Consider the following 13,187-nt stretch of genomic DNA (forward strand, 5'->3'; position numbering starts at 1 on the left):
CACCCTGCTGGTCAACAGCACCATTGGTAGTCATTCATTCTTGATGATCCACATATTTGATTTGAAGATTTTACATCGGATCCCCTTCCTGACCTATTTATCCATGGTTGGTAACAGCACTAGGAGTACACTGCCATGTGGCCCACCTGTGGCTGGTTTTTTATTTACATTTTAGTTACTCACATATAATATAAATGCGACACCATATAAAGATTAAGAAAACGCCTCTCTCTAACACATCACCCACTTGCCTTTCTTTTCTTTTGTGGACACGCTGCTACAACAGATACCAAATATGCCTCAAGAGGCAACATTATCACACATGTGAATGACAGAAGCACTGTTGTTGTGTAATAAAAGAAAAATCTTATGACTTTGATACAGTCAAACAGAGCATGAAAATGGGTAGACACTTGTATTTTTGAAAATGTTTGCCTCCTCGTCTTATCCGTTTGTTTGTGCGAATTCCCCGAGTCATGATGTCAGCAGTAACCTTCTTTATGTATAGTTCATAACAAGATCTGTTGTTTGAAAAGGGAAAGTTGACTCAGTCCAAGTCTACTCTGACAGAAAAGCCAGAAGTTAGGCAGTCATGGGGGAGTGTCACGAATCTGTACTGGTCGTCTGCATGTCGCTTGAACCCATGGAGATGCTCTGTTTGTCATTCAGTCTCTTTACGACGCTTGCAGCGGTAGACTGGAGCACCTTCCGCGAAAGCCTCATTCTGCCATCTGTTGGGTCCCGTCCAAAATACTTGACCTGTTAGCAGAACACAGTTTAGATACAAGCATCCCAGACTGAAATACGCAATGCCTTGTCTGCAGTAAGCGAGACGCACCTGTATCTCCTGTCCCACCTCTAAACCCAAAGCACTCGGATGTTTGATCTACAAAAAAATAAAAATAAAGAAAGTGACTTAAGTAGAAATTCTACCATCAGACTCAAAAGGAAAACCATTTTACGCAGACAAAAACACAAACCCGTTTGTGGTCCAGCTGGGAGTTGTGCAGCAGGACAGGAGTCATGTTGGGATAAAGTTTCACCATCACGCCAATGTCCCTAAAGCAGAGGAGCAGAAGAACAGATGAGCTGTATGAAGGCTGCAATATTTTATTTATACATAAATCAGTTTCCAGGTGTGGGGAAATAACTGTAAACAAACACTGTTGGTAAATAACGCATTGTTTTTGTTTACCTTATTTCTGTGATGGTGGCAGTGTAGATAGCACCAAACTCCAGCTGCTGTTCTTGCTGCAAAACAAAGAAATACACCCACTTTCACCTACATACATTATGAATATGTGTAATATGTGTAAGCAGTTGTTCTTAATGTTTTGATTTGTTTATGCAGGTCATGTTTGCATTGTGATATAAAACAGCAATTGAGTTTATAAATGTGCATAAAAGGGTGCAAAGAAACTATTAGAATATATAAATATATATATATATATATATATATATATATATATATATATATATATATTTTATGTTTTATTAGAGCATGCTGAGAGCTTTCCTGTTTTTTTAAGTGTACTGATCAGGATTATTTCTCTTATTTCTTTGTTTAAATGCCATCTAGCTTAAGCTTTATACTATATTCCTCTTTTTTTAATCTGTTTCGGGTTCTCTGTAGAGCACATTTTAACACAAATTTTGAAAGGCTCTGAATAAAGACAGACTGCTATTATAAAGGTAATTACAAGTGGGGGAGACTCACATCGTCTTTGCAGATCTCGCTGATGAAGTGTTGGGCTTCGTTCATGGCTCCTGGTGTTGGAGCGAACACGGAAAAAGTCTCTTCGTCTACCTGACTTATCGTCACACCTAAAGGCAACAAAGAAAATGTGGTGACGTTTTTATATTCTGCACAACAGTTTCTATTATGAAAAACAAATCTGTGTGCTGTTGGATTAGCATCACGTCACCATCACGTTCCAAGTTGCCTTTTTCAGACTTTATTACTTATACATTACCTGTTTGAGCTTGAAGCCTGCGGAGGTTGTAGCCTCCAGGGCCAACAAAGCGAGCTCGCCTTGAGACAGGTACCCGGACATTTTCTGAAGACAGAAAACATCACATATTGGAACAGATGACAGTAAAAACTGTCTATTAAATATTGCATCTTTCTATATATATATAATATTCAGACATAACCTACCTACAACAGGTCCATTCTCTTTCCTGCTCTCTCTGGGTTTTGCTATGCATTTGTTCATAATGCCCAAGATTTCCCTCTTTGCCACTGAAACACAACAACAGGCAAATGCCGAAAAACAGCCATGCAAATAAAATTTTAATAAAGAGTATATTTCTCAGTTTTGGGGCTACCTGTGGCCTGTTGGATTGCCTCCATGACCACCTTCAGTGGCAACCCAGGAATCTTCACATCAGCCTGGAGGTAAAATAAAGAAAATTTAGTTAATACATTTCATCTTTATCAGAAAGGCCATTTATGTTTCGCTTGCGTCCACCACACAGTCCTTTAAGCAGAACAACACTTTCACTAAGAAGAATCCTGCTTAACTTGCCATTACAGAGACAAATTAGTGTTGTCTTATAATAAAAAGATAATAAAATAAAGCTCTAACACTATACTGGTCTCTTCTTTAACATTTTACACATCGAGTACAGTTTATATTAAAACATTTCTATGAAAAAGTGATGTCCCTTCAGCTAGCTTTATGAAATTTTACTTCTAAAAGATCTTTCTTAGACACTTATTACAAGTTACTCAATGCAGTACCTGTAAAGCAGTGATACCCTTGTTTGTTCCTGCCAGTTTGAAGTCCATATCTCCCAGGTAATCCTCTATTCCCTGTTTACGAAACAGTTAAGAGCTCATATTCAACACCTGTCATACCCAGGAACAACTGCAATAACATTTTGAGCATTCAACTACAATCTTTCTTCCACTTGTTAGTGATAATAACTGATCACAAACTGGACTTACCAGAATGTCTGTTAATAGTCTGTAGTCTTCTATCTCAGCAGGTTTTTCTGGGTTAGCCTTGGAGATGAGACCGATGGCTACACCTGCCACAGCAGAAGAGATGGGCACACCTGGCAACACAGATTTAGATATATTAGTTAAACATTATTATATGACATATTATCCAACTAGCATCGTATCCAGATACATGCAAAATTCAGGTCACTTTGAAAAAAAAAAAAGCTGATGTTTGCTGTCTGCACGTCTAAGGTCCAGAGAGCAATTTAAAACTGGATTTTTCCTGGATTAACTAAAAAGTCAGAACAGTACCTGCATCCATAAGAGCGAGGCTGCCCCCACACGCTGAAGCCATAGAGGAGGATCCTGAGAGGACATGCAGGGATGGAAATATGTTGAAAAATAAGAGCAATGGACACATTCGTATTTGGGACTTTTTATATTACGACTTATAAAATTGCTTCCCCACACTCACCATTTGACTCTAACACCTCAGCAGTGACCCTGATGGTGAAAGGGAAGTCTTTAGGAATGACTGGTCTCAGAGCCTTCTCAGCCAGAGCTCCTGCAAAAACACGAACAATGCACAAAAGATTCTTGATGGAAATGAGGGATTATTAGACTGAATACAAACAGAGGATGAAAAAAGTCAAACAAACCATGTCCGAGCTCTCGCCTGTTGAGGCCTCCCATCTTTCCAGTCTCATTGGTTGCATATGGGGGGAACTAAAAGAAAGGAAAGCTGACTTTACAGCTCCATTTGAAAACTAAAACAATTATATTTAATATCTGATAAACTATGTGACTTAAAAAATTATTTCACTTACTTCATAATGAAGCATAAAGTTTTTGTCTTTGATGCCACTGCAAAAAGAAATGCATGCATCACAGGGGTGCAGATGTTGGTAGACGCTGGCATTATCTCCACAATTAATAACTAGCTTTTGAAATACATTCCTTGAAACTTCCTGAACAATGATCCTTTTCAATACTACATGAACATACTGCATATATCTGTATATATATATATATATATATATATATATATATATATATATATATATATATATATATATATATATATAAAGTATATGAGGTGATACCGTTTTTTTAATCCATGATAAACGGTATCAGCATGAGCAACAAATATCCAGTTATGGTCATGCTCCCGTCTGAGCATCCATGTAAGGAAATTCCAAAAAGTTGATTCTGTTCATCTGGATGTAGTGTTTTCAGCGGGACAAATGTTTAGTCACACATCAAAGTGACTTCTTCAGTCTTAGGATCTAAGGGGAAACCTGCAGGGGTCTGCAAGTGACTGAAGGAGTCACTTGGATGAGTAACGAAATTTTCTCTCCCGCTGAAAACGCTACTTCCATCTGAACAGAATCAACTTTTTGGGATACGTGTTCTGGTTGTTTTACCTTAAAGCTGTAGTGATAATATCTGTCTTGATGCTGGACTCCAGGGAATCAAATGTGACACTGCACAGCACCTACAGGGAGCAGAGGAGGACTTTGTTACAGGTAACATCCAAGTTTTTCCAGTTTAGAGGATTTTTTAAACACAGAATGGTACACTGGTAACACAGACTCATAGACGATACTTTACTTAAACTGATCATGCTTAAGTGTGTACCAAACAGGCCTACTCTGAGCCAGGAAAAGATCCTGTGTAACAGTCATTAAAGCGACATATCTCGACTACAGTTTCAGCGTTCCTGCTGTTGTATTCAAACCTGCGATACTTTTGCTTTCAAAACTGAAGAAACAGCCACGAACATCTTCAATCCCTTCAAAAAAAAACTTATTTACCAAATGAACTATTTTAGCATACCTGTGTTTGTCCTCTTTGAAACAGAGCCGAGCCATGCAGCGGTTTAAATAGATCTACATCACATGAAATGTTTCTTAAACCAGTCAGCTCTCTTCCATCACACCTAAAAACACAAAATGGGAAACACAATGTTTCCAATTTTCCACACCCAGATGATGTGACATTATAATATCCACCCACAACACAGAGTGCTTACCTCCTGTACTCATTGAGCACTAGATTACGGAAGATTTCCTTGCTCAAAGTGTTAAAGGATTCAATGACTTCAAAAGGCTCGGCCTGAGGGAATTTTTCTATGAATCGACGACATCATTTGACAGGGTTTAGATGGAAATACAGCAACATCTGAAACTTAACTGTAAATTCTTTCCATGCACCATAACTTTGAAGGCGTAATACCTTTAAGTTCCTCTTCAGTTTCCAGCCGAACTTTGTTGATTGCTTCATCTCTAGAAATCTAAGAAGATTATGATGAGATTATTACAGTTATTTAGGTAAACTTCACTAATACATAAACTGAAGCAGAAAGAAAGAAATAAAGATGGTAGGTTTTACCTTGTCGTGAGTATAATCGGTAAAAACAGCGTAGATCCTCTCAGAAGCTAATCTGCAACAGGAAAAGGAAAAGCAAGTCATTGCTAGAACAATATAAATCCTATTTTTGTCCTATTTTTGGCCAAACCATTAAATGAAATCATTACCCTTTCCTCAAGATTATTTTGTTTTCTCGTTTATCAAAACATTTCAAAATACACTGCTTAATTCCCAGCATCCTTTGCCTTCATCTTCCTCAGTCTCAGGCTGTGTTCTTACCTCCGAACATGTTCCACCATGTCAGTCGGCGGTGAAAACATCTTGACCGGGGTGCGCTTAGTCACCTTCTGCTCTCGTGCCAGCTGCTGGATGGCATGTATGATTTGCTGGGTGTGTTTGACTCCCACCTTCACAGCGTGGCAGAAGTCCTGCTGCAGCACGTTTTCAGCTGATGCCTCAATCATCACTGGCAGACACAGAGAAACATGAGTATGTGATGCTGTCTAAGACAGGCAGGAGAAGCAAGTCAATACTTTGGCAGGCACTATCTCCTCAGCAAAGTGATTCCAAACACTTGATCAAGTGTTTGAATTCTAAACTTAGCAGCTTAACTACATGCTGCTATAAACACTAGATATTCTGCTGCTTATCACATACAATTATTAACTTACCCACTTGACTGCTGGGAGCTCCGGCCACTATCAGGTTAAGACTGCTAGAAGCCATCTCTGCCCTCGTGGGGTTGACCAGCAACTCTCCATTTACCAGACCCACACGCACAGCACCTGCACACACACACAATAACATAAGTAGCTCCAAGGTGGAGATAAACAATAATAACAATAATGTCCCAGGAACTGAAAGTGAAGTGAAAACCACCATTTCAGATCAATAAAACAATATGCATATGTCTCACCCACTGGTCCATGCCAGGGGATGTCAGACAGGGCCAGGGCAGCAGAAGCTTTAATGGAAGAATATAATGTTTTACTCGAGGATATAAAACAAACAAACAAAAAAAATCTGATCTGTGAAGAAATCTCCGTAGTTGAGATTTACCTCACCTGCATTAATAGCCAGCACATCTGGATCATTGGCGCCATCGACTGCTAGCAGGTTACAGAGGATCTTTAGGAGTGAACATACATTAAGACAGAATGGAAAGATTATCACCTTTGTGCAAGAAAACAAAAATGTGGCAACATAATCACCACGTGATAGTGAAAAATCTTTCAAATTTAACTTACCTGAGTGTCATAGAAATAACCAGGAGGGAAAAGAGGTCTAATCGACCGATCTGAGCAACACGAACAGGAAAGTTAGTCAGGTCACTCCAATTAAACACACCGAAGGAAACCAAACCTCCACGACAATGTTATACACTCAGTAAGGACAGCGTTTATCTTATTAACTCACCAATAAGTCTGCTGGTGAGGATCTCATTGTCGGTGGTGCCCAGCTCTCGCCGCAGGTAGTTCGTGGGAATCCGACCAGCAGCTGCAGCTTTCTGTCTGTAGTCCACCTGTCAGTTGAAAAGGATATTAAATCAAAAGAATCCCAGCAGATGTTTCCTTACATCGGGGATTCATAAGGTCAAATCCGCTTAGAACACAGCTGTAACAAACATGGAGTCGTACCACAAGCGGCATGAACTGAGACGGAGAAGGTTTGGTTTTGCTCACAGCGGTCACCATCACAGAGGTGTCTCCAAGCTATGGGAAAAGGAAAAGGTGGTCACCATTTAAACCCGAAGAACAACATTTTTAAAAAAAAAAAAAACATAGGTCATCTTTGCTCTCTTTTAATAAGCAGCCACAGAGGTGTATTACAAGTTGAACATATGAACACGAACAATACAAGCCTCAGTATAGGTTCTGCTGTGCTGTGCTAACACGTCCTGGGTAAAAGGGACATGGGACATAAAGCCAAACTAATAGACCGGCTGCTACCAGTTGAAAGGATTTTCTTTTTTGGTGGGATTCCTGTGCATAAGTGACGATTCTCTGCATGCTGATGGCCCATGCTTTACTATTTTCTAATAAAGATCTTTTGCCAACAAAGTTATGCCTGGTGTTTAATGAATTACCACAACAGAAGGAGGATTGGTAGTAAACAGAATCAGAAATAGAAACAATACACAAAGAAGCAAAAAGAAAGGGCGAAGACAAATCAAAGAAGACTTTTTGTACCTGTACTACAGCAGCTCCATCAGCAAATCTGGCAAACCTCCCTGAAGAGATTTCAAGTTTCCTACAAAAACAGCAAGAACACAACACGTGAAACTGCCAGTGACCCTGCACCGCTCGCTTTATTTCACAGTTCATGGAAGAGAATGGAAACTGGGAAAGACCACTCACTTCTCCCCGAGGTCCACTCCCACTCTACATGCGTTAGTATGGCGGCTGTAAACACTCTGGTGACATAACCGGACATGAAGACGGGCGAACGAGCGCCCCAGCCGGAGCAAATACTTCATATTTAACCAGTAAACAACAAAAATATCCGCGCTCAGTTTGTCTTTACAGTTGGGATGTGAGCGAGGAGGCTACCATGACAGTTCGTCACATGTGCGGAATTACGTAGAGAAGCTGCCTCTTCTGATTGGACAGAGCGAGGAGAGTGTGTCACATCCACAGAGTTTCCTGCCATCCAGTAAACAATAGTTCCGCTTGATCTACTTTGCATTTATCTATTTAAATAAATAAACAAACAAACAGGTGTATTCAAATTGGCTTTTAGTAATCAATAAGGTTTTCATTTTATATATTTTACTTGATTCTCTATAATCTTAAAAAAGCTCAAAAGTATGGCATATTTTTCGATTGTTTGACGTATGTAGGCTAATATATTTTTGTATTTATTTTCCTATAATCTCCTTGATGTCTAGTTACTTTAAAAATATCAGTGAGATTTTAGAAAGCAATATAAGAAAAAAAGAGGAGTAAAACTTGCTAGAGGAGAGAGGAAATACAAAAGATCACACGATCATTCACTTAAGACCTCCATGAAATCTGATTGTAATTGTTTGATATATTTGACCCACTTATTCCACAAATTAAAAAAACACATTTTCTTAAGACTGAGTAAAAAGTTTAAGGGAAAAACAGTATTAAGTTTGCTTTTTTTTTTAAAAAAAAAACTCTTTCTTCACATTCCCAGAATATATGTCAGTGACTGATTTCTTAAAATCTAGACTGCATCTAACATTTGCTATATGTTCATGCAAAATGTCTTAAGCAAACAAATAATCGTGATGTCTAAGATGCCCGTGGAAATAATCATGCTGTACATGACAATTTGTGCATTTCTGTGGGAATTTGCATAAATCAGCCAGTTCTCATCTTATGAAAGATTACCCTCTGTTTTCTATTTTTATTTATATCTTCTCATTATTATTATTATTATTATTATTATTATTATTATTATTATTATTATTATTATTATTTAAAAAATTTCAAGGCAATATTTCTTAGACTAACTTTATGTTTTTGCTGTGTCACTAAAATGCAATTTTAAATTCTCGCCACTAGGTGTCAGGATTAAAAAGCTCATATAAGGCATATAGTTCTACCACAACGGTCAGACACTCTCCTTTTTCTCCATGGACGTCACTGTTGAAATATAGGTTTTTGTTTGTTTGTTTGTTTAAAAAGTTCTGCTGATATTTTCGTTTGCTCGACCTCCAGCCACTTTCATTAAAGTGGTGAGATTATTTCAACCCTATATAACAGCATATAAGAAAAAAAATGCTTGTGTCGCTATCTCATCCATATTCAGAAAGTTGCCTTTGTTCAGGAAGAGTAACGTTTTTTTTTTATCAACTGTTATGGTTTATCTTGAAACCTTGTATTAAACATTGCATGAACCCTGTCCAGTCATCAGTCAGTACATCTGGCAGTCAATCAGTGACCTTGCCTCCACATGCGACGATCAGTCCTGAAGTTTGTTTACAGCCTTCCAGTCAGTCAGTGAGCCAGCTCACTAACACTGAGCCTGGTGCAGTTGTTATGGCAACAGATGAAGTGTTAACAGCATCTCTTGGCATTACTTTCACGCATACACGCACGCGCACACACAGCAGCTAATTGCAGGGCTGAGCAGCAGGATTTCACACGGGCACACACACTGAAACACATAAGCTCTCATTCCCATTATTACTAAGGTTTCTACCAGTTTTATCTTGTTTCCATGGCTCCAGGACACACTGAGATCTCATTTATACCACGCAGAGCCACAAACTATTACTGTGTAATGGACCACTCAGTGTTTTCCACAGGACTACATGGATCATATAAATAACTCAGTGGAAGATAATGTGTTGTTTGCCTTGAAGAGAAAATGTAAATGTCTAGAGACAAATACAAAAGTTTGATATATGTTAACGGACAGGCTGTATCAATCAGTCATTAAGTCATCTGGTCATCTAACAGAGACTCCTGTGGCCTTAGAAATGATTTGAACTAACTGCATAATAATTAGAATCCATTTGACTGATCAATGGTTACTCAAACAGGGAAAATTTAGGGGAAAGTAAAGGGGAAGTAAAAGTATAATATCAGTTCCATCTTTCAAGAAAATTCGGAAACCACTTTAAGTCATAGTGTCTGGTTTTCATGTAGGATGATCGTGCAATTGATAAAAGTGCAAAAAGGTTTTTTGTTTATGTGTCTGGAGTGTGTCTGTCTCTCAATCACTTCAGGACACAAAAGGCTTACGTGGTTTAGTGATTTTCATGCTGTGTTGGATCAGGAGGGGGCAACAAAACAGCCTGCATTAACTCTGCACTGATCTCTGTCACACACACATGAACACACACATGCAGAATCAACAGGAGCTTTAGCGGGGGTGAGAAACGAGGCTTTTCTGGCTCCTTGGCGATCAGTTTGAGTCTGACTATTTCATCACAAACACCTGCTCACCTTCAATGAAAGGATCTTTTTCCTCATGTGAAAACTTTTAATTGAGTACTGCTGTTTAAATCGTTTAATGATTTTTTTTTTTTAGCAGAGAAGCGTTGGTTCCTTGTAGTCCTTACTTTATATTTTAAAAAACATCTCATCATTCATTATTTCTGTAAAGCGAAAGCTCAATAATTGATTTGACTGATATGGACACGCATAAGCTTGCAGCAGCCATGTATAGACAGCTTTTGGCTACTTGAGCTGACAAGGCATGATTTGCTTTGTCACAAGCGTGATAATTACATTATGGCACATGGCACGGATCCACATAAGGAACTCCCACTCTGAGAACAAAGCAGGGCACAACTGTAGCTCATGGAAGGTTGTTGCTTTATGGCTGTGTTAGCTATCCTAACTACCATAACCTACCGATCATTAATAATCATCAGCGTGCAAATATGGCTCATATATCACTGTTTTTAACTGCTCTCTATCTATCTATCTATCTATCTATCTATCTATCTATCTATCTATCTATCTATCTATCTATCTATCTATCTATCTATCTATCTATCTATCTATCTATCTATCTATCTATCTATATGAAAGAGAAAGACAAATAGAGAGAGAGTATTTATATATACTATATTTATATATAGAGAGTATCATAGGTATTTCACATTGACCTTTCGTGCAAATTTGTAATTGTTGTACATTATTATTATTATTTTGTAACATTGCAATTGCATTGCTGTTCCTTTTCCTACAAGACATTAACATGTAGAGCAGCTGTGGGCAAATGATTCAATGATTTGTATTATGAAAAATCCTTTATGGAGTTTAACACCTTGTCCAGTAAATGCCTTCCATCGAGGAAAACTCACCTTGTATGTATAAGGTCTAAAGAAGTGAATTTTGACTGATGCATACAGTTCACTGGCAGGCTAGCTTTGTCAGCATTATGTCTCCTAATAAATGAACCTTTTGGGATCAGTTTATTGATTGGATGCAGATTAGAACTCCACCCCCCTCCTCTCTCTCCTTTCTCTCTATTTCTGTGTGTGTGTGTGTGTGTGTGTGTGTGTGTGTGTGTGTGTGTGTGTGTGTGTGTGTGTGTGTGTGTGTGTGTGTTTACTGGATATGAATGATGATTCAGAGAACACCGGGAAAAGTGTCCTCATGACACATGCACAACATGCTGATGTTGAGATGATCAGTCCAACCAGAGTGTGACAGGTCATCAGCTGATCATCGGTTGCAGAGATTCATGTCAACAGTGAACAACAGTTTTCATTCTTATTCTTATTATTTTTAATAATAATAATTGGTTGGAAACTATGAAGGAGTATTAGGGTCACATTAAGAAAAAATATATTGTTGATCATTTTGGGAAAAAAATTGAAATGAGATTACCATTGTTGTTTCAAGACAAACTGCCACAGCTGCTATACCCTCTACAAATTACCTTGTTTAGATGAGTTAGTGAAACAAATTGACGAGCCGTATGGTAACACAACATACATTCTCTTTATTGCACAAATGTGTAACCATCGATAACCTTGCATCTGTCCATTACAATCCATTTCCTTCTCCACATTTGTGTGTTCTCCCGTCTAACCAGATGCAGCTTTCTGCACCATCTTTCCAACATCCTTATAATTATCACCACTCTGTGTTTATGTGCTAAAAGAGAAATCATTTCCTTCCTTGTTACTAAAACAGATTCTGAAGTACAAACTCACTAACTCAGAGGGTACAGCAACTGTAGCAGTATGTCTTGAAACAACAACTGTAATCTCCACATTTTGACTTTTTTTCTTAAAATAGTATCATTTGGGTAGCACTGTTGTTCTCTCAGTGCCCGCACTGGCTCTTTTAGGATCTATAGTTTCTAATGACATCAAAAACATGCCAGGTGAATTTTCCTATTACTGTGCTGCAGGAAAAAGCCACTGGTTTACAGCAAGTGTAGGTCTCCATGTGTTAAACAATGGTGACCCACCGCTCCCAAAGTCTAAGATAAGCAAATGCAATGAGCTTCCCTGTACAGAGATCAAAGAGCATATCTTTCTGTTATCTCTGTCTTACTATCTAAATCAGCAAAATCAATGTTTATTTATTTTTTGAAATAAAATTGAACCAAAATGTTGTGATTTAAATCGTGATCCTGCTTTTCTAAATATTGGCTTCCTGCAGCATTACTTATTTCCAAAGCCTCTCAAACAGACATGTGACATAAAGCCAAGGGGCTGCAAAGATACTTTTTGATCTCCATCCTATTATGGCCAGCCATTAATGATCCTCATAACATCAGACTGTGCTGTTCCTATGGTAGGATAAATGATTCAGACAAAGCAATAAAAATCAACCAATATAAATCCAGTAGCTTTTTTCAAAATTAAACTGCCACCATGATGATGTAGTGGTACTCCAGTGTCTCAATAAAATAAAAATACTTAGTTTATCTGTGAGAGCTAAAGCATGCATCAGCATTTTACAACACATTTGCATGATGAAAGGGTTGGGGCATGCTCATCTTTATTAATGTAATGTTATGCAATTAGGCTTTCACTGTGCCACGGGGCTCTTAATCATTAACATTGGAGATTTAAGAGTTTTGCATTGATTTGTTGTGGCATTGATTTCCTTGGTGGGATGGATACAGAGACAGGGCAGATGGTCAGAGTGACCTCCACTATAATGATAGAGGTTAAATCTTTAAATTACTTAATCTAGAAAGGCTGAGGTAATGTTGTAAGATATGCATTTTATTTTATGTTATATGTGTTCGTACACATTCCCACATCTTAATACTCTTATTCAAAATGTCTTAGTACATGCAACATTTTTTTAAGTCCACTTGACCAGATGAAAGAGATTTTTTATCAACAGTGCAAAAATTACATTTACAAAACACTTTTGCAAGATATGCTGAGATGTTTCTTCAAAATGTAGGGATGCTGTGTTAT

The 13,187-nt window shown here is 38.1% G+C and overlaps 1 protein-coding gene across 1 annotated transcript; it reads right to left on the reverse strand.

The window, feature by feature from the left end:
• Nucleotides 1-138: 138 nt before the first annotated feature.
• pnpt1 (polyribonucleotide nucleotidyltransferase 1) lies at nucleotides 139-7,925 on the reverse strand. The gene is made up of 28 exons (XM_085182346.1): nucleotides 7,675-7,925; nucleotides 7,507-7,567; nucleotides 6,955-7,029; nucleotides 6,734-6,839; nucleotides 6,565-6,614; nucleotides 6,382-6,445; nucleotides 6,234-6,281; nucleotides 5,989-6,102; nucleotides 5,597-5,783; nucleotides 5,339-5,390; nucleotides 5,183-5,240; nucleotides 4,980-5,076; nucleotides 4,784-4,886; nucleotides 4,372-4,442; nucleotides 3,775-3,811; nucleotides 3,607-3,673; nucleotides 3,423-3,512; nucleotides 3,260-3,313; nucleotides 2,951-3,060; nucleotides 2,744-2,815; nucleotides 2,329-2,392; nucleotides 2,159-2,242; nucleotides 1,974-2,057; nucleotides 1,718-1,824; nucleotides 1,196-1,251; nucleotides 981-1,059; nucleotides 839-886; nucleotides 139-759 (listed from the first exon to the last, which is right to left on the reverse strand). The coding sequence occupies exons 1-28, from the start codon at nucleotides 7,791-7,793 to the stop codon at nucleotides 604-606; spliced, it is 2,313 nt and encodes a 770-aa protein (XP_085038472.1). The 5' UTR covers nucleotides 7,794-7,925; the 3' UTR covers nucleotides 139-603.
• Between the last annotated feature and the right edge of the window lie 5,262 nt (nucleotides 7,926-13,187).

Source organism: Neolamprologus multifasciatus, chromosome 13 (genome assembly GCF_963576455.1).
Source record: "Neolamprologus multifasciatus chromosome 13, fNeoMul1.2, whole genome shotgun sequence".
Taxonomy (NCBI): Eukaryota; Metazoa; Chordata; class Actinopteri; order Cichliformes; family Cichlidae; genus Neolamprologus; species Neolamprologus multifasciatus.

Coding starts and splice junctions, on each gene's coding strand:
- pnpt1 (XM_085182346.1), bottom strand. CDS start 7,793: ATGAAGTATTTGCTCCGGCTGGGGCGCTCGTTCGCCCGTCTTCATGTC. Junction 7,568..7,674: donor GGAGTGGACCTCGGGGAGAA/GTGAGTGGTCTT, acceptor CTGTTTTTGTAG/GAAACTTGAAATCTCTTCAG. Junction 3,812..4,371: donor ATTATCACTACAGCTTTAAG/GTAAAACAACCA, acceptor TTCTTTTTGCAG/TGGCATCAAAGACAAAAACT.